The following is a 25,716-nucleotide window of genomic DNA, read 5'->3' on the forward strand; positions in this document are numbered from 1 at the left end:
AAAGAAAACGCTGTTAATGCTGCATATAAAAAAAACTTAAATAGTAATAAATTAACAAAAAAATCACCGTATTGATGAATACTTTTGTATTACCTTGATTCATTATTATAGAAAAAAATAATGCTTGAAATAGTGGCAAATTATTAACACTTTCATCACTAAGGGCGAGATAAATTGTGTTCCACAGGAAATTCCTCTGCACTAGCAACTAATTATTTCATCCTTATTCTTTTAATTTTAGCACTAAAAGTGGAACTCGTAGCATAGAGGACCAAAAAACAGGGTTGTCACTCATATCTGGAAAAGAAATTCCCTGTGTTTTCTCTGCACATATTATGCACAATATATTAAGATTATACATATTATACACATATCAACATTCCCTATGCTCCTGTGAGCTTTATTAGGATAACGATGCTGGTTTTAGTTGCTGGGAAAACTTAAAGAAATATAACTGATCAACATGAAACAAATAATTATATAATAAATGAAAAATATAATATAACTGAACTATCATCTTTATATATCCCATAGATTGTGCTTTGAGAAGCTTGCATTTTTTAGAACACAAAAATTCCCTGTTTTTTTCCCAGTTTGTAAAAAAAAAAATTCAAAATTCCCTGCATTTTTCCTGTTATTTCAGATGATTTTTAAATTCCCTGCATTTTCCAGGTTTTCCTTATACAGTGACAACCCTGAAAAGTCGTGCTATTGCTATGGTGAAAATTTTAATGCAATAAAGAATAAAAAAAACTTGCTTTAAAACTCTTAGATTCTGCAAAAATTAAGTACTTATATAGAGCATTGTCTTTATTATGGTAATTTAAATATGTTTTAAAGAGCAATTTGAATGCTAAAACTCATGATTTTTTTTCTTGAAAGAATAGAATCACCTGATCTGTGAGGATTCAGTTACAATCATGTGCATGTAACGCTCCAGAGATTTTTCATTCAGAGCAGATCTCAGCCAGGCTCTCCCTCGTCCGATATCAGATTTAATATTTTTCAACAACATATACCTTTCATACTCATGCTTGTTAAGTACCAACCTTACTATTTGCCAAAATGCTAAAAAGAAAAATAAATAAAGGTTTAAGACCATTTAACATAACAGATTGAATCTTATTTTGTATAGTCCAAAGTAAGTTCTTTAATCCCATTTTTGTTCGCTGTACATACTAATATTAAGGGCACTATCAGAAATTCTTTCAGGAAGTTGCAACTAGGGAAAATATTTGTCAAAATATTTCAAAAATCAAGAAAAAAAAATTTTTTTTAAAATTTATTTCTGAAAAATATTTTTATAATTATGCATTAGAAATTTTCACAAACAACTTCAATAATTTAACTAAACAAGATTTAAATTTTCAAACATAAAAAAATAGGAAAAATCATGCTTTATTTAAACTTTTTAAATATGCTATGAGCTCAAAAGACAAATCAATATGTTTTAGCGGTATATAATTTTTTTTTTCAAACTTACTATTAGTTTTTTTTTTGTAACATCTTCTAATTTATAACTATGAAGAAGTTTTAGATTATGGATAAACTTTTTTATCATGTTTCGCACAGTTAGGTCACTAATCTCATATTCACAAATTTATGATTTAACTGTTTGTCCATTTACTAATTTTTTTAGTATTTTCAGCTTTTGAATTAAACTAAGAATGATTCTTTTGCTTCTTGACACGTTAAGACTAGAAACAGAATGTAAATAATGAGGAAAATTTTTAATCTTGACAACTCTTTTTTTTGTTGAGTTATTGAACTCGAAATTCAAAAAATTTATAAAAGAAAAGTTACTGTTTTTTTTATTTGATTCCATAATTTAAATTAAAAGTATTTATATAAATAATGGAAAATTAAATTATTAAAATGATTTTTTTCTTTAAAAAATCCACAATTGGTTCTGTTCAAAAAACAAAATTTGGTTTAAATTACATTGGTTTAAACTGATCTACCCTGTTTAAATATATCGATATAAATCAGAAATCGTTGTAGTGGCGTTAATGATGACTTACCTTGTGTTCTTCTAATTATCTTTTATTTTTTATCTAACTTTTCATCAACTTTTTTTTAATCTAAAAGAGCCAATATTTTCCTTTCCCATTTTCTTGATTTAAGAATTATTTTATGACAAAACAAATGTATTTCATAGGAAAAAAAACTTTTAAAACATGGCGGAAATTTTTTTTTTATATCCCAGTGTTTTCAATTAAAGTGGTTATTCCTCCAATTTAAGAATTCAGGGTTGATAATTAAAATGCAGGTATTTTTATATATAATTCCATAATTTAGAGTATCCACCAAGTGAATTTATATTGAGAGATATTTCTGCAATTTTGGTGCCAAAATCGATAAACATATATAGATACGAAAAGAAAAAAAAGCTTAATACAAAGTTTTAAGTTCAACATAAAACTACTTAAAATAATTGTATTCATTGAATTAACGAAATATTGAATTTAACAAATTTTGCAATGGTTTCAAAAACAACAAATTACAGTAAAACAATGTTTTCTACAGATTTAACGAAATTTAGCTTTTTTAAGTAATCAAATAAAGTAAACACTTTTTATAAATCTAGACTTAGCTGAAAGTTCAACAAAATGAAAGCGAGCAACAAATCAAGACACGAAAATTTATACAAAACTTAATAATACTTACAAGGTTCTGCTTCATTGTTTATTATATTCAGGTTTTTCATCATATCTGCCACATGCCTAATGAAATGTAAATTAAAGTTACAAATATGATTTGAACAAATTAAAACTATAGTTGGGTATAATATGAAAAACACACAAAAACTTCCACTTCAAGAATTTTACAAGGAATAACATTTACCATTTAGTTTAAATAATAAACTGAGTTTTAAATATGTTTACTAAATACATAAACTTAGACAAAACAACAAAGTTACGCTAGTTTACATAAACTAGCGAGCAGCGACTTATAACATTACAATTCATTTAATGCTTATTTGTTGCTAGAAATCAGGTTCATAGGAAATGCAATTAACTGGTTAAATTTAGTTGGAATAGCATGACCTCTGACGTAGGCTATAGTATACCCACTTATATTGACAATTTAATAGTTTATAAGAGTTTAATTAATTAAAATAACAATTGAACGAAAATATTTAAATTTAAACTTTAGCTAAAAATATGAGTCAATTTTAAAAAAATTTTAAATATGTTTGGGGAAAAGTTAGCTATATAGTATTAAATAAAATTTTGCCAAACAACATTACTCAATTATGATATCAGCAGAGAAAACTAAGAGAAAAAAAATATTTTCTTCAAACAAATTATGGATCAAAATTGAAAGAAGGCATTTTGACTAAATTTTTTTACATGAAAAAACATTTTAAACCACCTTTTTTCTTACAAAAGTCAAGATGAGAGGGTCCCTTAAGTCCTGAAATGGAAAAACATGCATGAAATATTTTTCAAAAAGTTATCGAATTATACCAAAATTGACCCCAGGCTCACAGAGTAGGAGAATTTTATAATCCTCAATAGAAACCCTCACTTCTAATTTCATATTCAGATCCCCCAGGAAAATGCATTACACACTATCATTTTGTTTTATTGAAATGAGAGAGCCGTGATAGCTCATGGGACAGAGCGTTTGCTTTTCCGATGAGATGAATTCCACCGGCCACAGTGTTGAGTAAAATATCCTCAGTGGTAGACAGATCATGGGTTAAAGTCCCCCTGTTATCAGGCTAACAGTGGGAGGTTTTCCTCTCCATGTAACGCAAGTGCGGGTTAATTCCATCAAAAAGTTCTCCATGAAGACAAAATTTTTTCCAATACTTGATCCAGAAGTTCCCTTGTCTTCTGAATTCGGTTCAAAATTACAAGGCTGCAGAGTTGAACATTAGGCGTCATAAACCAATAAAATTAGGTTGACTGTTTAACGATGGTTATAAATATAAACAATGAATTGACAGAAACAATGAAATAAGAAAAGAAAGATGTAAACACAAAAATTATATATTAACCTCTCTACCTTCAGGGTGTTACGATCGAGTCTATTATACTTGGATAGCTTTTTCAAAAATATTTAGCATGATTATTTTTATTTATTTATCTTGATGTAATGTCTCAAATATCGCCATTTCTTTTTTTTCATTGCTCGTTTATTTTTTGTAAATTTAAGAAACATTTGTCAGGGAAAAAATTAAAAATCCTCAGTCCAATTTCAGTAATCAACTAAAAGAAAAAATAAACAAATAAAGTTGAGAAACATAAACTAATGCTAAAATAATTAAGTTTAAGATTTTTAATCAAAATGTACAAATACATCGTATATAATTTTAAATTGCCTTCAAAAATAAGTTTATTACTTTAGTATTATGAAATATAAACTTCTGTAAATAGTAGATATTGAAAAGAACATGCTGTAATGAAATAAAATTAGACTGAAAATAAAAAAATATTATGAAATACCTGAGAGGAAGAAAGCTTTTATCTGTCTTCCGCATGCCATGTTGCAAAACTGTTTCAAGCTGAGTGCATAGGCAAACAACCCTAAAAATATAATAGACACACAAAATCATTTAAAAAACTGAATAAAATAAAAATGCTTTCAATTGAAGCATTAGTATGGATAAAATATTTTTAAAAAATGTTGATTAAAAATTTAGAAAATTCTTGCCTTTACAAATATATTTTAATCTTCAAAAATTATTACAATTGAAAAAAACTAAGAATTGTTAAGTTTTAAACATAATAAGTAATTTGAATATATTGCATTTTTAACAGACCTTATAAATATTTATGCATTGTATAAAGAGATCAAAAATGACATTAGATGGATGAAAAATTATTAAATTTTATGTATGTAAAATAATTTAAATTTGACAGAACTTGAACTTTATACAGGACATCTTTTTTTATAAAAGGTTTAAGAGTGATAAACAGGTGAATCTTTTCATACGGAGGTCTCCCTATAGCAAATTTATGCCCATGACAGGATGTCAATAACAATCAAAATATATTCTATAGAACAAATTGGTTTTCTAACTCACTAACACTTGGCCCTAAACCCAAGCACTTGGTTTAGAGGACAAACTGGTTCTCTCCTTATAACATATTTTGGACATTTTTACTTAAAAAAAAGGGCAATTGCAACCAATTTGCTCTCAGGCGATCTCTGGAAAGGAGCATTTATCATTAAATTGCTCCTTAACATTGTTTCCATATAGATACTTTATAAGTAACTTGAATATTTATTAGATAACAGTGTAATACACAGAAGCATCTTATTGTTTATACAAGAATCATGATGATTTTTGCCAAATTTGCTTTTCTGAATAATTGGAAACTGTGGCTTATCATTTTATTGCCCAATGTCCTTCAATTATTAACTTTTTGTTATTCAATAATATGAAAATAATTAAAATTTAAACACATGAACTTTAAAATTTTTACAGTGTTATAGAACTCTCAAGTTTTAAACATTAAGGCTATATTTTGCGATTTACACAAACTTTAAAAATATAGATAAAACTTTATAAATCCTTCTCTTTTAAAAAAACATTTCTTATTATCAAGGAAAGCATTTTAGTTAAAAAAAAAAAATTATTAATTTCAAGAGAAAAATATGTTATTTACCTGCTGTCATTTTCAGTAGCAAGTTCTGTTCTTCCACCAAATCTAATTTGGCACTAAAATATAGAATTGCAAACACTTAATCAAAGATAAAACAAAACAATGCCATTAAAAAAATATCGGAATAAAGAGTTAAAATGCTAAATAATTCTTCTGATTCATAAATTGCCCGATCAACATTTACAGAAACAAATCTATGACTATAAAAAGTATGTTAAATAATATAATAAATGTCAAACATTTTCATTAAATATATTTTATTTTATAAACAGTGTTGTGTGATGTCATTTTAGAATAATTGCTGATAATTATCCTCAATATCCTTTTCCTTTATATTAATTTTCTACACATCTCAGATAAGTTAGTTCTTTTTAAGGGCAGCATAACTTAGTAAGTTAAAGAGAGTTGTTATAAGAGGGTTTTATAGATTTAGTTAATACAATGAATACAGAATTTATATATCATAACACTAAAACAATTATTATGAGTAACATAAGTCAAAAACATAAATATTTCCTTTAGTTACCTGCTTCACAGCATCTAATAGTCTAGACAAGAGAGTCTGACGTTCTTGAACCCCAGAATCATCTATTATGAAAATAAGCAAAATCAATATAACATTACTTAACTTATTATAAAATAAAATAAATGGTATTTAACAATTATTTTTCGAAACTTTGAAATAAAAATGTTAAAAACTAAAAGAATGAATATTTTAATTTTAGTGTGTCTAGATTATATAGGTTTTATTGCATTTTTATTTTAGTAATCAGATTTTACAGGTGTTAACATTAAGGAGGGGGAGATTTCTATATTGTGGTTTCTGGGCAGCTAAAAACTAATAAAAAAATCACAGAAAGGTCAACTAGGAAGGTATAACTCGCAGCCAACGCCAGACAAACATTTACATGCTAGTCTTCTTTTCTAAATTTGCAAGTTTAAAATCTATTTGGCACCTTTCAATTGTGGTTAGCGCGACAGATCACAAGTGGGAATTGAAAGCATTTGAAAGTTAGAAGTTTAGCAGCGGTAAATAATATTTTGCTTTTTAATTGTAAAAGTTTTAGAATGGTTAATTATTATTTTTTGTTTTTTAAAAAGTGTGTTTACAGTAAGGTAGAGCAAAAATTGGAAACATAAGTAGCTTGTTTTTAATTATTATATTATTTTCCAAAAAGCACAGTTACAGTCTTTTTTGAAAGGTCTGCTCTTGATAGGTATAAAGGTGTACACCCAGCATTTTTATATAAATATTTTAACATGGAAAAAACTTGAATAGTCGATTGTTGAGAATGATTTTACAAAATGGTAAAATAAAGAAGAAATTTATTTTTAAAAAACTAAACTACTTTACCATATTTACAAGAATATATACATTAATAAATAAGCAATACAAACATGTGTCTTAAATGCATAGTTTTCATTGTTTATATAGTAATGTAATTTCCTTTTGAAACTTTTAAAAAAATAAAATTTATATATGTAACCTAATTGGTGCCACTACTAAGAAAAATTTTCTTTAATGACTGGCAGCTGGAGTACTGCTTAACAAATATCTATTTTTGGGTTAAGTAATATAAGTATAACTACCAATTAAAAAGTATTGAATTACAAAATAAATATAATTTGGTAATTAATTCATTACCTTAAAAAGTAAAACACCAATGCATTTTTATAATTTTAGAACATATTAATCTCGTAAACTAGTTATAAAAGTTGTGAGAGATGAAAAATTTCATAATTAAAACAAGATATGTTTATCAAAATGGATGAATTTCTTAAATTTTAGAAACAATGAGATAGAAAAAAATATATAAAACAATAGTTCAAAACCTAATTGACAGAAAATAACTACAAACAACTAGTAAATATGGTAAAGAATTGCTAAAATTAAAATTCACATGATGTGGAGTAATTGAAAAAGAATGATGGGAAACATATAATTGATTTAAATTTAATGCAGTTAAGTTGATATTTTATAAACAAACAACTTTTTGCTTTTAAATGCAAGAATTTCTTATGTTTCGTTTTACAACTTAAATTTAATGTTAAAATTAATATACATTTTATACAATAAGATCTATTCTTTCACATTTCATTTAAAATATTTTATGTACATAAATTTTTCATTAAAAATTAGCATATCTAAAATAATAATGATGCTAAAATAGTTTTTCACATGAATGCAAAGTCATGTATTAGCCGAAATTGCCTCAACATTAAATAAACTGCAATGGTTAAAAATAAGTTTTTAAAACTTTCTTTGTTTATGGTGTTATTATGTTTATTAATAACATAACTGTCTCACTATAAATAAAAATGTAACAGCTTAATATACAAATTCAGAAACTTTGTCTTTTAATAATGACATTGTGTTTAGCACTGTAGCTGCTTCGAATATAAACTAAGATGTAACAGCTTAATATACAAGGATAAATTCAGAATACTTGCCTTTGTTAAAGAATTATAGTGTGTTGAGTAACAACTTAACTATTTTAACTGTCGTCAAAGTTGCAACAGATTAATAAACAAAGGCAAGTTCTGAAAACTTTTCTTTGTTTAATCATCACAGGCATTATTGTGTCTAATAAACTGCGTCAAGATGTAACGGCTAAATAAGCAAAGACAAACTCTGAAAACTTGCTTTTGCTTATTATTAATGGTATTATAGTGTAATCATCAGTAGCAAAAATACTTTAAATAAAAGCAAAGCTACAACAGCTTAATATACATAGAAAAGTTTTGAATATTTCTTTGAAGTGCATAATAGTCAATGTAAAGGTAAAAGAATTTGTAAAGAATTAGAATTTTAAGTCAAAATAAAATAAATGACTTAATAAATTAAAAAATATATACACAGCAATAAGGACTTTTTCCAAGAGATAATAAAACGCCTACCAAATTTATGAAATATTATACACATAATTAAACAGAATAGATAATATGGAAACAAAAAACCTTAAAAAATTTCGGACAAAAATTATGAAAACTTCACACATATTTAGTCAAACTAATTAAATTTAAGCAAAAGCTTTGGACAGTGGACGAAATAAATGAGTTGAAACAATAGGAAAATGAGAAAGCAAATATTTATAATAAACATACCTTGACTAGACATAGTAAAAACTATTTATTTTAAAAGTTGCAGTCGTCTATCTGCACATAAAATTAAGAAACTGAAACCATATTTAGTTATTGATCTTTTTTTTATCCGCTGTAAACAGCTCTTGGGTCAGTTTTTGTTTAGAATTGATCAATTGATTGAAAAAGAGGCATGTGCAAAAGTCAAAGTTTTGTCTCGAAAGTTACATTTTTATCACTTTAAGGATCATGCTTGCTGCACTCTTTCCATGCACCTTAGATTGTTGGCAGGAGTAAAATATATTTCACCAATCAAGTTCGCAATTTTCCTCGATGGTGATTGGAATAGCGTAAAATTATATACAGTAAGAATCTTTTTTTTCTTAGAATGTTTTTTGTCATCTTGGTGGCAATAAGAATTTTAAATCTTGTGATTTCCGATTTCTTGCTAGGTTTTTGTTTAGGGTTGAAAATTTTAAACAGATTTTGAGAATAGTAGGTTGAAATTTAGTGAAATTTCTTACATATTCACTGTATAGATTTACAGCTTTAAATCAAAAGCAGCTCTACAAACTTATCAGAAAAGTACTTCTTTTATCATTTGTATTATTACTTTGTTAAAATATATATTTTGTCACTTTGTTTACAGAAACAATTAGCTACATTAAACAGTTAAATTCCTATTTTTTTATAAATTTCAGACGAAAGATCTTACCGTCTGAAAAAATGTCTACTCACTCTGCTGCTAAAGGAAAACTAATCGCTGTAATTGGTGACGAGGTTAGTATTTTCCTGCTTTAAGATTGTAATTTAATATATCTGCTTCAATTCCATCCTAACTGCTCAAACTTATTCCTCAAGAGAAGCGAGGCATTTTTGCACGAAACTTTCCTGTTCATCGTGGCTGTGATTGCTATAACATATACATTTTTCGAAAATTCTATCATTAAATATTACAGTATGTAAAATTCTCTGACTTAAATTTGATTTTGATGGAGATTTCCGTATCGTGATCTGCGTCAGAATAATCGCAAAGTCTTGGCAACTTTGGGCAGAGGCCGGACTATAATCGTCAAGGTGCCAAATAGATTTTAAACTTACAAGTTTTTTAAAAAATAACATGTAGATGTTCGCCCAGGGGTGTCTACGAGTTATACCTTTCGAGTTGACCCCTTTTTGTGATGTATTTTTTAGTTTCTCTGAAGTGTCTCCTCCCTCCAACTACTATCGCCATGATACCAAATAAATTTTAAACTTGAGCATTTTTTTGAAGAAAAAAAAATGTTGATGTTTTGTTGCCCGGGGTGGTAAGGATTTATACCTTTCAAAATGGTCCTTTCTGTGATTTTTTTTATTAGTTTCTTGCAGGGCCCTGTCTAGTAGTTGCCAAGACTTGGTGATTATTCTGCCACAGTTCACGATTCGGATGTACTACCTCTCCTCCAGGCAAACATCTACATGTTTTTTTTTAAAAATTTGCAAATTTAAAATATATTTGGCGATTGTAGTTGGCGCAGCAGAGCAGGATTTAGAAATATCCCCCAACTATATGTATGCATTTGCATTTCAAAAAAAAAAAATCATTTTTGAAAGCCACCCCATAAAATACAAATTTAAACTTTTATACTATTTTATGTATTTCCATAGAATAATTTATAATTATTAAATTGTGTTAAATTTTAATGATATATATAGTACAATCCGTTGTTTAAACGCTTCATTTAACGATAATTTCATTAAAATTTTTTAATATTTTTAGAGAAACTTTTTTTTTCGTATTTCTAGTAATAATAAGAAAACAAAAGATTATAAATTCCTTAGAATTTTCTAAAATTATTAAATATTTTCCTGATTCTCTCTGTCTTTAATGTTATCGATTGCTTTAAAATATCTTTTATGAGTAAATAAGTTATAGAGAAATGTATCAGTTCTATAACTTATATATACTTATTCATACAACAATATATATGAATAAGTATGTATAAGTTATAGAATTTTATTATAGAACGTTTTTGAAGAAATTGCCTAAATTTGATAAAACAATATTTATTTTCTTCAATAACCGAAAGTCAAATTCATGAAATAATCTCTCTTTATATATTTGAGAAAACTAAGAATTTGTTTTAATAATTAAATATGCCAGAATACATGTTTAAATGAATTTGTAATTTTTGAGCATTTTAATAGTCATGCGCAAAAAGTATGAGGAAAACTCGTACAATTTTGTGCCCACTCTTCCAATATAAAGACAATATAAACTCTCAAAAGACAGCTAAAAAGAAAAAATATCAAAAAAGGCAAAAATACATATATGCTAAAAAAATATTTTATTTTTGGCAACATCAGTTATAAAAATGATTGATATTTAAGATAAATACAGTATCTTGACTGTTCTTATCACCATATTTTATCTAGAAAATCAATGCTTCTGCCGTGATCAAACATCTTTTTCACTATTTTAATTCTGAAAATGTGCTAACATATATGGATATATATATATAATAGTCATGATGTGTATTGTATAATTTTGAAGAGTTATAAATATTGTTCCTTTGAGCAATTTTTAAAGAAGGCTCCCAAAATTAATCAACCAGGCACAGATGGGTTAAAAAAAAAAATTATGTAAATTCTAATATCGCGTTAAGTATCGATCAACCATGAGTTTCTATATTTTTTTCTCTGTTTTACTCAAAAAAGAAATTAACTGTGTTTTAGATATTATCTAAATTAGTTCAGTATTGTTCAGAAAATTGCGTTTCCACATTGTCACTAAGTTTTAATGTTAAGATAGTTCCTGTTTCATCAATTTAGATGTTTGTGTTAAAGTAGGAAAAAATCTTAATATGAGATAAAAAAAGAACATTAAGTATATTATCTTTGTTTTGTACTGGAATTCTATTAGAGTGCAGATTGTTTTAGCTTTATTTGATTACACACATAATAGTCGCATTGGATCCACATTGCAGTTCCTGCGCAAAAATCTATTTTGAAAAAGTGGCTCCTTCAAAATTGAATGTTGATTTTATCAAATTTTGTGTATAAAAACAGTTCTTCCTTCACTTTTAGTTTGCAGTGAACTGATCGTAAATAAACAGTTCCCAGTAGAACACCGAAGTCAAGCATCACTGGCTGCTTCCAGTAAGCGAGTGGGTGACCACTTTGATCAGCTTACGCAGGGACCAAGGGTGTGCGGTGCCGGTCCTCGTTAAACTGTTCTACCATAAAGTGCTCGAATTCGCGCATAGGTCGTCGTGTACATGCAAGTGCAGCGAATCTCATTCGGCTGTCAAGCACTCAACAATTGAAAATCTGATTGTCATATTGCGAAACAATCATTTCAAACCTCTTTTTCTCATTTTAAGTATCTAAAATTGGTAACATTAGAATTTTTTTTCCACAAAAGGATTTTTTTCCCCCACCAACTGAAGTCCCATATGAAAAAAGCCTGGATCAACCCGAGGTATTTTATAAATGGAATAGAATTGCGAAACAGTCATTTCAAACCTCTTTTTCTCATTTTAAGTAGGTATCTAAAATTGGTAACATTAGAATATTTTTTTCACAAAAGTATTTTTTTCCCCCACAAACTGAAGTCCCATATAAAAAAAGCCTGGATCAACCCGAGGTATTTTACAGGGATGATTGTGCTTCGGAAAAATTCCGGATTTTTCGCTAACAGTGATCCGGAAGTTTCCGGAGATCGAAGGTTCAAAGGTTTCAAAAAATCANTTTTCAAAGGTGGAACTTAAAAACACAGTTTATTTTATTTGTTTGTAAGGGAGAGCCAGAGAGATACTTTATAAGCTTATATTCATGATTAATATTCATTTCTTATCAGTAAATAGCTGTTATAATCATAAACTCAAGGAAGAAAGACATATTTGTAAATTTTAATTACTTGTCCAGGTTATTATAGGTATGTGTAAAATTTTAAATATATTTTAAGTAAACTAAGAAATATTGAGAAGAAGGAAAAAAACTAGTTTAAATTTTTTTCTAATTGTTCAATTTAAACATTTTTTTTTTTTTTAAAAAAACTCAAGAAACTTTCCGGAATTTCGACTTGGGCTCACAATCACCCCTGATTTTATAAATGGAATAGAATTGCGAAACAGTCATTTCAAACCTCTTTCTCATTTTAAGTATCTAAAATTGGTAACATTAGAATATTTTTTTCACAAAAGTATTTTTTTTCCCCACAAACTGAAGTCCCATATAAAAAGAGCCTGGATTAACCCGAGGTATTTTATAAATGGAATAGAATTGTTTATTTAAAAATGTTAAAATTCTAAAAGAAAATTTCATGTAATTTTACAATAAGTACTGCTTCAACTTAAAAGTTTTTGTAACTTAACCTTAAATGCTTAATAAAAATTCAGTAATTTAATTTAAATTTTTTTATTAAAATAAAAATTAAATTATATTTAAGCCTTAATTTTCTTTGAAACAGAAAAAAATCCGGTATTTTTTTAATAAATTTACCTATTTCATTTTCCTACTTTGTCATGTAGCATAACTACCCAGGGGTTCGTACAGGCCGAATTTACTACCGTTTAGCAGTACCTTCACAAATTCAACTTTAGGAAAAATGGTAGTTTCACAAATTCAACTTTAGGAAGAACGGTAGTTTCACAAAATACTTTTTCATAAACTTTTATTTTTGTATCCCTTAAGAAATGATGAATCCATATTTTAACCATATTTTTGTCTTGATTTTTTAATATAATTTTTATATTTTCACAAAATAGGTACAACCTAAACAGACCCCTGCTACCACTATAAATATTGAATACCAAATCACTATTATTTAAGACATGTTAACTCTATTCTATCTTGAGGTACCTATTGATAGATGAAGGTTGACATAGACGATAATTAAATCCCTTCAGTCTTATTAAATATTCACATTTCAAATATATTTAAGTAAAAAAGCGTCTAACGCTTGCTCGTAAGTACTACTTAAAATTTAAAAAGTATATAAAAATAAACTTGTTATTTTTTTCCTTTGATGATTTTTTTTAAAATTTAATTAAATGATAATATGACTAAAATCTATTCCAATTGCTAATTTTTAAAATTCTTCAGACCCTGCTTCAATTACTTTTGAATATTTTTAGGACACTTGTGTTGGTTTTTTGCTGGGTGGCATTGGTGAAGTGAACAAATCGAGGCAGACTAATTTTATGGTTGTAGAAAAAAGTATGTTTTCTATTTTTGGATCACTCTCTATAAAATATACAATGATAGTAAAATTTTAAAATGTGTTTTGAAATAATGTTTTAAAATAGCAAAGTATAAAAAAATATTTTAAAAAGATATGTTAGATCAATGTATTACTAAAATAATTTCAGATTGGCAAAAATATCTTTGTTTTTGCTTAAAATTTCTTATATTTTGCTAATTATTATTTTTGTACTTTCTGTAATGTGTTATTTTCCCAAAGAATGTAATGTATATGTATACTATTTCTCTTGTGAAGTTCTTTTTTTTCTCCTTTCATAATTTAAATTTTTTTTCTGAGTAATGTTTGTTACATTTTCAATGAAACATTAAATAGTAAGTTATACAAATCTCCGATTTCAGTTTTAAAATGGGGCAACATTTCTCCAAAATTAATAGGATTGATATTTGTTCTTGTTCATACTTCAGCAATAATAATATGAATACTCCAAAACTGGAACATTATGCATATAAGAACATTGTGTCAGTTTTGCAACACAGAGCCTTTGGAGCCTGTTTAAATTTTCTTCCACTTTAAGAAGTTTATTGTTTTTTGATTGATTCAATTCATAATTTTCATGTAACATCTATATGTTTTATTTAATAATAATTTTTGTATCTATATTTTAAATATTTTTATTAGAATATTAAACTAGGATTTAAAATTTTTAAAGAATATTGAAGTGAAATTCACGATATTTACAAACTTTGAGAACATTCCTACTGAATGTGGTTTAATTGTTCTGCTTAAAATATAACACATTTCTAAATGCATATTTTATATGGATTTTTATTTTGATGAAAAAGTAACTAAAAAATATTATTGGAAAATATTTTGTTTTAAAATAAGAAGTTTCTTCACAAAACATTTAAGTTCTATACAGAATAGTTTATTTACAAAAGCGAAGCATGAAATAACTCTACTCTTCTCTTGAGATGAAAATCGATTGCAGTTTTATATCTGTTTTTGAACGGCATCATTAGAACAACTTGGAGAAGGCACCAAAAACTTAAGTCTCCCAAAGCTGACCTTTTATTAGGAAAGTTTAAGTTTAAACTCGTGTAAGTTTGGAAGGTTTAGAGTATTTGTACTTTTTATAATTTATAAAAATGCTTCTATAAAGAGTTAGATGTAAAAGCTTTCCCTATTAATTTGCATATTCTGAAATAGGAATCGCGCTCCTGCACTCAAATTTATTGGATCTGATTCTCTCAATCTTCTAGGAAAATCTATTAATTCCCCTGATATTCCCACATCTTCTAATTTTTCTCCTAGTTTAAAAATTTTCATTTAAGACTGAATTTTTTTTGTAAAGAAAAAATATTTATAATTTTTTTTTTTTTTTTTTGCGGTTAAAAATAATGAAAAAAATATTTTTGGTAGCAAGTTAGCTAAATTTGTTTTGTTTAATCATATGCAGCATTTTTATTATATTATTAATTTTAAAAAGTCAGGAGAAATATACTTGAGTAAAAATTCTTAGATTAATTATAAATTTTTATTAAAAATTTCAGCACTCTTCTATAAAAAAAAAATATAAAAAATAAAAAACATTTACCTTCAAATAGTTGAAAAAGTTAAAGTTTTTTTTTGTTGACAGGAATCAACTTACTAAAGAAGTTATTCTTCTTTTAGTTATTATATTTATCTTTGTTATTATAGTATTGTTAAAAATTAAAGGCATATGTACTTAAAAATATTCCTATTTCATTTAGGAAGAAGTATTTTTGTTAAATGATTCCTTACCATAAAACTTTTCATAATTTTTATTTTTGAAATGTTGGCAACCATGCATGCAGTTCAAGTAAACTTTTTTTTGTGTGTCAAGAGAAATTATAAAATCTGAAATATAGGTAATATTATAATTGTATTACCCAGATAAAAATAATTTATTAAAGTCTGCAAATTTCAATAATTATTAAATTTTTGTTCATGGTTTAAATTAAAATACAGTTTAAGATTCAATTTAATGTACTAGTCCTAAGAAATCTGATGATAATTTTTTGTAATATAAAAAACTAATTTGTAAATTTATGTCCTACGCTATAAGTCATTTGCTTTCATAAACCTTTGAATGAAAGCTCCTTATTAAAATTGAAATGTTTTAATTAACTGCTCATTAAGATGTCTCTAGATAAATTATTTATAATTTTAAAACAGCATGATTATGCTTTTTATAATTTGACCATGAGTTTCAAAGTTTACTTCGCAATATTTGTTTTGTAACTATAAAATAGGCTATACTGTTTTACATTAAATCTTTTTTCATTTAAAAGTGTCAATTACAGAATTTTTTAATTAATAAATCTAAAGTTATATTCAAATACATTTCTTTAAATAGAAAGTTGGTTTTAAACTAAAATGCCTTTTACCTAAAAATTCCTCAAAAATATCAATTTAAAAATTTTTGTTCGACAAAATTTTGGATTAAAAAAAAGAGTACTTCTAAGTTTTGTAAGTACAGTGAAACCTCTCGGGAGCTACCACTCTCCGTTCCTAAGTAAAATGATCGTTGATTGAGGTTGATCGTTCTTAGAGGTTACCTGTGTTGACTTCAAAATTGTTATTAAAGGTACATGATCATTCGCAAAGATTTTATTTTTAGTCAGTGCCATTTTCTTGGTGCAGAAATGTCACTTCTGCTGAAATCATGAAAAGCCAGATCTATGACTTAAATTGAGCGTCTATAAAAATGATCCCTTACTGATATAATTATGTGCAAAAACAAATTAACCAATTATGAATGATAAAGCTATTTTAAATAAACAAACAATTATGCTTTTTGTTTAAGTTTGCTTTTAGTTTTATATCATAAAACTTAGTTAGCTTTATAAGATTGAAAGAGGCTTGTTTGCTCTCCTTTTTTTTTTTTCTAAAATAGCTATTTCTAATTTAATTTCCAGCTCTAAAAGTAAATCATTGATAGCATCATTTTTAGTGTACTATGATTGCAGCATGATGTTGTATCGTCAAAAAGAGCTTTTAAAAATAAGAGTCTCTCGCAAATGTATTAAAAACATTTTAATCTTCTTTATTTTCTTTAATTTTTTGTTTTGATATTTTTTTGCTTCCTTAATTGACCGCATTTGGTGCAGATGTTTGGCCGGTCTCTGGGACAGGTTTTAATAGTCTCTTCTTAAGGTTTTCTTCAATACAATGTCTGTAATAGAGGTGGTCTTTCCTGGAGTTTTCAGTGTACATTTTACTTTATTAAGTAGAAATGTTATTAATAAAACTGATATTTAGCTTTATTTTATGCTTCACTTTTTTTGTATATAAATTTTATGTTTAACTCATGTAGAGAGTATTCATGTTTTAGATACTCCAGCAAGTGAAATTGAAGAGACATTCAAGAACTTTGTTAAGAGAGATGACATCGATATCATCCTTATCAATCAAAATGTAAGCTTTGTTTAATCAATGTAATAAATTGCAATTTAAATTATAATTAGCTTAGATCAAAATTTAGTTTTTATTGGTGAAATGATAAATTATACATTTTAAAATCAGATATGGCTGTTTGTTGTAACTCAAGCCTAAGAAGATAATTGTTTTTAACACCATTCTTGATTACACACTACATAAATGGAGAGCTACAAATGTTAACTACTCAAAAAAATTTTTTACAATTTATTGAAAATATACTCCATTTAGCGGGGTGCAGTCCTCATGTGAGAATTAATTTAACTGATCCCAAATTAGGTAATCAGTTAAAATAATGAGGGATCTGAAAACTTAGAGAGTGTTGGGACAGTTTAGGAATGAGAATTTTTTGTCATCATCAATGGCTCGACAGCCCAGGGTGGGCCTTGGCCTTATCAAGAAGTTTTTTCCATGCTAACCTCTTTTTTTTTGCTTGTATTTTCCAATTTTTAGTTTTTAAGACCAAAAGGTCTTTCTCTAGGCCATCTATCCATTTTAAATTCAACTTGCCTCTTTTTTTGTGTGCAAACTGGGGAATAGATTTAAATAAAAATTAAATGTAAAATATACTATTAAGTTATGCATTCTGAAATTACGAAACTCAGTTATTCTGCTAGACTTTTGAAACTACTGTTTCTTAGAACCAAAAATTTCCAAATTTCTAGATCCCTTTGGTCCCGATTTAAAACAGGAATTCTCTACCTGTTTACCCATCTATTAAAAAACACATTTATGAGTATGTTACCTATTGATAGGCAAAACAAAAAATTTCAAAAAAGGAAAGCGTTGATTTGAACTAGCGTTGCTTTTAATAAGTAAGTATTAATCAAACATTTGCATCAAGGAAATGTAATATGATTCTCAGAATTATTCAGTTTTCTCCCTCAGTTATTGAAAAAGAACAAAAAATTTCTTCCAGTTTATATATTCAAATTTTTCATTATAAATCTGTAAGCCCAATATATGTATATTTTTTTCACACTGGACATTTATGACACATCCCAGGGGTTATACCATAACTTATTTTTTAAGTCTCTATGATTTTTGGTGTATAAGCCAGGTTATGGCACATAAACGGTATCACTCTTACTGTAGGTTCAATAACCTTAAAACTCTTTAATACCCTATACATAAATGCCAAATCTCCTGTTTTTTAATGAAAACTCCTGTATCTTATCTCCTGTTTACCCGTATATTCTAAAATTTCTATGTATTTGTTGAAGAAATTTAAAAAAAAGGGTAATAGTTTCATGATAAAATATCCACTGATGGCAAAAATACTCTTCTTATTCCTCAACAGATGGTGCTATTGCCAGTACAGCAGTATGCTGAGTGTTATCAGAAATGTTTAAGTCGAGTCGGGATGGCCCATTCGTCTTCCAATGAGGTGTACGCAGGTTCTAATCCCATCGATGACTGGTCGATACAAATTAGGCATCGAGCATGCACCAACCATAGTGCTGACATAAAATATCCTCAGTGGTAGACGAATCACAGGCTAGTCTCCATGTCGTCGGGCTAACCATGAGAGGTTTTCCTCTCCATGTACCTCAAATGCGGGTTAGTTCCATAAAAAAGTCCTCCACAAAGGCAAATTTTACCCAATACTTGATCCGGGAGTTCAGTTGTCTTGTGAATTGGGTTCAAAACTACAAGACTACGAAGTTGAACATCAGTAGTTATAAGCCCAAAATAGGGTCAGTTAAGTAAAATCTCCGTTATTTTATTTCTCCAATGTTGGCAGGTATGCCTATATCTATTCACTAATTCAATTAAGATAGGAAAAAAATAAAGTGAGTTTTTTATTAAATTTTTTATTTTATTTGCTCAGTGGTTAAGGGTTATTTTTTTCTAACAATGCCCATATGTATTCATATCTAAATTTAATGTTACGTTCGAATTAGATTGCTGAGATGATTCGTTATGTGATTGATGCCCACACTAAACCAGTACCAGCTGTACTTGAGATCCCATCAAAGGATCATCCCTATGATCCAAGCAAGGATTCCATTCTACGAAGGGCAAAGGTATATTTCATTCTTTCTTTCATTCTCACTTTACTGGGCCTGAACTTGGACATAATACCACTTTTTATAAATGTACCGTCTTTAATTTTCAAAATCGAAAAGTCTCAATTAAATAAAGTCGCACATTTTTTAAAAAACATATCAAAATGTTAGCAAAACCTGTATAAATTTTAAAATCATGTCCTCTTTCTGCACTAAAGAGTATTCTAAATTATGATACTTGCGTAGAATACTGATAATAGTATGTTATGAAAACTGGTAGCATTACTGAATTTTAATTATATTATTCAAATAAATATGTCATAAGTATTGATACTTAAGATTCATACTAAAATTTTTATTCATTAAAGTAATTGATAATAAATTAAACTAATGATGTTTTCCAAAACATATGCATATCAAAGATGGATTAATTAGTTAAGAAGGAATTAAAATAAGGATTAAACGAAATATAAATAAATGATATTCACTGCTTCTTCAAACACTATACCCGAGCCCTATAAGCCATTCATAATAGCAAGGACATGATTTTAAGCAGTACTTTTACTTTCATAACAGTAGGCTAATAATATCTCGTACCTTTTCTTTTAAAAATAATAAATTTTAATTCTAATAATTTCTTCTTTATTACAAGTCCGTTAACAGTTTTAAATATTACTAACTTTAAGTTTTCATTAAAATCAAAAAGTGCCTGGAGATTTTCATTCATGCTAAAACTACTTTTTGCCATAATTTCTTTGTATCGGAAATTAGTTATTTTTCATTCAGTTCTTTTATATTTAAACTGGTCATATTTTTTTTATTAATCATTCGAAAGTAAAGGTAATTAAAGGGATTTTTTTTAACTCTGAAGAATATTTTCTGTTATATATTGCAATTTATATATAAATATTAAAAAAACAAAAACAAATGAATTTTAATAAGAACAAGTTCTTATTAAAATTCATTTGTTTTTTATTTTATTCTTATTTATTGAGTCAGATTTTTATCAATGTTCCCATTTTTTAGATTTTTATTATTGAGATTGAATTGAAATGACAATAAACTGAGATTTTCCTTTGAAAAAAATTTCTGTTATGAGCGTATTTATAAATGTTGTCAATGCTAATATTTTATAATCCAGTATTTAAAAGTAGGGAAAAAAAAGTTTTTATGAACACTAACTTTAAAATGAGTGTTTATAAAAACGTTTCATAATATCTTTATAAAACTAGCTTCTGATAGGCTATACTCTGTTGAATTCTTAAAAAATTAACCTGTAGGAGTAATTAAAAAAGATAAATTTATTAAATGACTTGTGCGTTAAAAGTTGTGCTTTGTATATGCGAATGAGTAGAACAATCTTTGAAATACTTGGCCCAGATATCTTTGAAATTAATATCAAAATACAAAGTGTGATGCGCCAGGGTGTATAATTTACTATTCAAAGAACCAAAATTTGTTATATGACTCTAAAATAATAAGTGAAAAATGATTTACCAATAAATTTGAATATCTCAGGAAAGTATGTGCAGATTCTTGTATTATAATCTTGCTATTTCAATTTTCATACTTAGTCAATGCTATTGAAAGGATAGAAGTATATTTTGAAGAGTCCCTTAGCACAAACTGGCAATTTTTTGCAGCAATAATGTTTATGGGCAATGATTTGCCAAGTGAAATGACAAAAACGTAATGCAATAACACGTGTAAAAATATGCATAACATAAAAACATAACTAAACACAAACTTAAATAAAAACATAATTAAAACAAAACGAGTCAAAAACGTTTTATATTAGATTCAAATAATAATAATACAATCAGTTGGCACATTTTGTTAGAAATAATATTTTATTGTTTTTTATAATAATTATTGTTGTCATTTAGAAAAGCTTCTTTTGCTGAAAACCAAGACTCAGCTTTTTGATCTGCTCTTTGAAAACCTTCAAGAAACCATAAAGTTAATTAAATGAAATAGAATCACAATTGCTAAAAAATAATTGAAATTTAATTTAAAAAATCAATATAGCTATTAATAGATAGAATTAAATTTAAAGTTTTATCTTTTGGGGTCACACGAATGAGCAAATTTGGGAAAATGATTCTTTCGTTTACAGTTTTTTTTTATGTAACAATATGAGAAACATAATACAATTAAACATAAAAAAAACATGTGTCACATATAAATGTAACAATAAAACGCAATTAAAACATAAGTTGTATCGTGGAATATTTGGATTGTCATAAATGAAGCAACATTGCCCATCCTAATTTGTTGATAATGCAAAGAAGACACCTCAAAGTATAGACTAACCATTGAAAGATTATTATTGTCAATCTTGAGAAAGATCATCCAATTCTCTAATTTATCGTTTGTTTCTTATCCTGATTCATTTGATTTGAAAAGTAACTCTGCAAAGGGTAAGGCTAAGAGGTTTTATGTTTTCGCATAACTTAACTGTCCATAAAATTATGTAAAAACCTTATAAAACTTGATAGTAAAATAATTAAACCACGAATTAAGAGAATTTAATAAATTTATATCAAACTAAAAGTGTCTCTAAAATAGTTTCAAAATTTAACCAGATATTGGTGCTAGAGTTAGAAATTGTGTTTAAAATAATTTTTTTTCTTCTGACTTGTTTTATTTATTTATTTTTCTGTTTTAATAGGGTATATTCCAAGCAGAAGAATATAGATAGAGAAATATTCCAGCAATTAAGGTAAAAATTTATTTATACTTCTTAAATTTAATCTAATCTGTGTTTTCTGAAATGGCTTTATTCATTATTATTTTCAATGTGTTTTTCATAATTGTAGGCCACGTTCATTATAGTTTTCAATCCAATAATAAGTATGCCTGAAATTCCCCTAAACCTCCTTCTCGCTATTGTACATATTCTGCTCCCCCGCATATTAGTAATAACAAATATCGAGAATCAAATAGTACATATTCTGCTCCCCTGCATATTAGTAATAACAAATATCGAGAATCAAATTGAAAATTTTATACGTAAAGATCAGACAACTATTGACGACTACTTTAGTTTTACTCAATCTAAAACATCTGCCTGAATTGTAACATAAAAGAATTAAAATCAATATTTAGATTGCTAATAATGAAAAAATCTTAGTTATTACCTATAATATAAACTGAAAAATTCTAATATAGCAAGTAATATTGACTTTAAAGGATTAAGAAGGCCATGTTTTTAGAAAAACTGATTTGTAGTTTCAATAATTTTGACTTTATTTTTCATGCATCATAATTATAGTAGCATAGAATGCAAGTATTGTGTATGAATTACTATCTAATAAAGTTTCCCCAAACGACAAAAAAATAAACTTGTTCCAGGTTTTTGTCAGATTTTGACAATTTATGACAGGTTTTTGACGAAAACCCAACACTGTTTATAGTTTTCCTGATAATGAATATTTTGTCCTTATTTGTCTTGATTTTTAGCTTTTTGCCCTGATAATCCTGATTTAAGAGTATGTTCAGAACCATTCCACTTTGAGAATACAACTGAAGATTTTTAAAAAAGATTTGAAGAAACAAAAAATACCGATTTTTGATACATATTCTTATTTTAAATAATAATATTACAGGGTGCGTAGCGTTTTTAAAAATTACTTAAAGGTGCTTATTTCCAATTTTCAAAAGCCTTTAAAGGTACTTTTTTTATTGGGTGTTTTCAAAAAGTGCTTAGTTTTCCTTTTTTGAAAATGAGATTTTTTTTCTTTACCTTGTCAATTTTCATCACGTATTGTACAAAAGCGTGGTTTTCACCTTGTTCTATTCAATGTTCGGTGTACCATCTTTCTGCAGCGTATGAAAGCAATAATTTTACATGTTTGATGAAAGCTTGCGGGTCTGCATGTGCATATACTGAACTGGATTCAGTGGGAATTATTCTTGCACTATTATGTGCAACTCTGCTACATTTTGCAAGAGTTTCAATTTCAGGCTTCATTTTCCTCCCTCTGAAATCGAACCAAAAAATCTCTGTACTTTTTTATGGTAGCTAATGTAATCAAGAAAAAGAGTTCTTTGTTAGAAACTAGTTATTTTATCATGATCGTGTAAAGTTTTAGAAAATTATTTTGAAAATGTATACAGCGCTTAAAAATATTTTTTAAGTGCTTATTTTTTGTTCAAAGATTTGGCTACGCACCTTGTATTAGTATAAATGGCAAAATTCGATAGCTTCAATTAACCAACCGTCTACCAATACAATTTTCAGACACATCTTCTTACTCATGGGATTCATTGTTTAAAAACCTTCTCAGAAATTCAGTCATTCCATGAAAAAGAAGCTCAATAATTTTATATAGTTAAATTTTTACGGTGATGAATCCAGGGGCCATATGCTTATTTATTATTATAACCAAATGCAGTAGCAAATCTTGTAGGCTGGACTTTTGTAGTTACAAAATTACTGGTTCGTTTCTTTTGTGTGATTTTAAAAATTATTGATTTTAGTCAACTGTACAGTAATTATAAAATGAATTACACAACGAATCCACTAAAATTACTTTTGTACTAAAGTGCTAAGTGGCTTATTCAATGTGTTTTCATTTCGCGATTATTGAAGCCATACTTTAAGATTATTTGTGGGAATATTATCCAACTTATACTGATTATTTTTTTAATGCAGCAATATTTTAAAAAAAATTCATACATTGAATTTAAATTATTAAGAGTTGTTCACTATTTATGAAATTATACTGGAAACTGTTGAAGCTTTCTGTTCTAAACAGGTAATTCAGAAGTAGTATATTTTATATTCTTTCATGATTAAATCTGCTTTTATAACACTTAAATAGAGCCAATTATATATTTTTTTTAGTTTACTTATCTAAAAGAAGTCAGGTTTATGTACTCTGCTCCAATAAAAAAAAAATTTGGTCCAATAACCTAACCTGGAAATACCAATGCATAAATTTTGGCGCCCATAAAATCTTTCCTGAAAATCAGGAGAGTTTGCAGCAATACATTTGATATTTATTATCTTGTTGAAAAGAGTAAATTAATTTTTTTTAGTATTCTAATTTTATATTTTCTTTTCAGGTTATTTATTATTCCAGATTTTATTGTTATTCCAGAACTTGTCTCGTGAATTATGTGAACTATTTTTGTTTTTGAAATGCCTGTTTGTAGATTTTGACGAAATTGTTGCGTCATTAAATCTTATTGTCGTACGTCTGGTGGTTGTGAAGAATCGTTCTCTTGTAGTCAAGTTTATAAATTAAATTTATGTGAAAATGATTTAACCTCAAATTATTTAAAATCTCAAATTCAGTCTGTACTTATACTGTATAAAATAAGTAATATTTAGATTCCATGTTATTTGCTCTTGTGAATTATTAACTCATGTAATGAAACTAAGCAAATAAATTACCTAGAAAGCACTAACTTATGTGAATCGTGCTAGTGCTAATAATATGGAGTGAGGCACTTTTCAGGTGGGGAAAATAATTATTTAATTCAGGGTGACCAGAATAGATAATAAAAAATAATAATTTTCAGACAGATTTTAGAAAAAAATTTTGATTTTAGTATACTGTGGTATAAATTTTATTTTAAAAATTTCAGTTAGGCCTTAGTCTTATTCATAATACACTGGTTATCATAAATTAAGGAAAATTCACAAAAATCGCGATAACTCAAGAAATTACACATGGAATTTTATGAAACTTACCCACAATATACAACACATAGTAAGGTATTAAACAACATAAAAAGANTGATTTTAGTTTACTGTGGCATAACTTTTATTTTAAAAATTTCAGTTAGGCCTTAGTCTTATTCATAATATATATTACAAAACACTGATATTTGTCATAAGGTTAGAATTTTTAAGAAAAAAAAATACTAGACCATTACTTTTTTCCAAAAATTTTGAACTTTAAGTATCTTAAAATAATTAATTTATCCTGGCTTTTTGGTAATAATAATTTCCTAATTTTACGAGATTGATGACTTTTCCCTGTTCTGTGACCACCTATTAATTAAAGCAAATTAAGTGTTTTGTAACCAATATCCATAAAATTTCAAGGTAAATATTTAGTCATATATTACCACATGATATTTAAATACATGTTTTCTTGTGATTTAATTTTTTAAAAATTAAAATTTTTTTTAATTGCCTAGACTGTGTAATCAGCAAGTATGCTGATATTGTGTGGATATATATCTCTGTATGCAAATTTGTACTGAGATACAAAAATAAGCGACACAAGATAAAAATGTAACAAAATATTTATTGAGTACTGATATGACTCGATTAAAATATACGTATTTATTGCACAGTTTTTATATTCTAGAGTAGAAACTTTGTTCAAGATTTTTTTTTTTAACTACA

At 26.9% G+C, this 25,716-nt stretch overlaps 2 protein-coding genes across 3 annotated transcripts in view; one reads left to right on the forward strand and one right to left on the reverse strand.

The window, feature by feature from the left end:
- The window catches only part of LOC107453531 (sorting nexin-29), a gene marked incomplete in the record, with an annotated part of 40,064 nt that extends 31,187 nt beyond the window's left edge, over window positions 1-8,877 (reverse strand). The window contains 6 exon segments of the mRNA XM_071181672.1: window positions 894-1,068; window positions 2,668-2,723; window positions 4,455-4,535; window positions 5,622-5,674; window positions 6,145-6,206; window positions 8,724-8,877. Of these exon segments, the coding sequence (XP_071037773.1) occupies window positions 894-1,068; window positions 2,668-2,723; window positions 4,455-4,535; window positions 5,622-5,674; window positions 6,145-6,206; window positions 8,724-8,736 (440 nt within the window).
- A 207-nt stretch (window positions 8,878-9,084) lies between these two features.
- Window positions 9,085-24,620, forward strand: LOC107453529 (V-type proton ATPase subunit Vha14-1). Of its 2 annotated transcripts, none has more exons than XM_043047667.2 (7): window positions 9,085-9,284; window positions 9,401-9,479; window positions 13,817-13,898; window positions 17,240-17,322; window positions 19,248-19,370; window positions 22,024-22,074; window positions 24,423-24,620. In XM_043047667.2, exons 2-6 carry the CDS (start codon window positions 9,426-9,428, stop codon window positions 22,051-22,053), a joined length of 372 nt encoding a protein of 123 aa, XP_042903601.1. In that variant the 5' UTR covers window positions 9,085-9,284; window positions 9,401-9,425; the 3' UTR covers window positions 22,054-22,074; window positions 24,423-24,620. The 2 variants fall into 2 exon arrangements, with proteins under 2 accessions (XP_042903601.1, XP_042903602.1); XM_043047668.2 differs by having other exon boundaries at window positions 9,117-9,194.
- The last annotated feature ends 1,096 nt before the right edge of the window (window positions 24,621-25,716 follow it).

Source organism: Parasteatoda tepidariorum, chromosome 6 (assembly GCF_043381705.1).
Source record: "Parasteatoda tepidariorum isolate YZ-2023 chromosome 6, CAS_Ptep_4.0, whole genome shotgun sequence".
In the NCBI taxonomy this organism is placed as follows: domain Eukaryota; kingdom Metazoa; phylum Arthropoda; class Arachnida; order Araneae; family Theridiidae; genus Parasteatoda; species Parasteatoda tepidariorum.

What these genes read in the sequence shown, in the direction of transcription:
- LOC107453529 (XM_043047667.2), top strand. Translation starts at nt 9,426, where the DNA reads ATGTCTACTCACTCTGCTGCTAAAGGAAAACTAATCGCTGTAATTGGT. An exon ending in TTTTATGGTTGTAGAAAAAA is followed by an intron (nt 13,899 to 17,239) that starts GTATGTTTTCTA and finishes TTCATGTTTTAG; the next exon opens with ATACTCCAGCAAGTGAAATT. An exon ending in TCATCCTTATCAATCAAAAT is followed by an intron (nt 17,323 to 19,247) that starts GTAAGCTTTGTT and finishes CGTTCGAATTAG; the next exon opens with ATTGCTGAGATGATTCGTTA.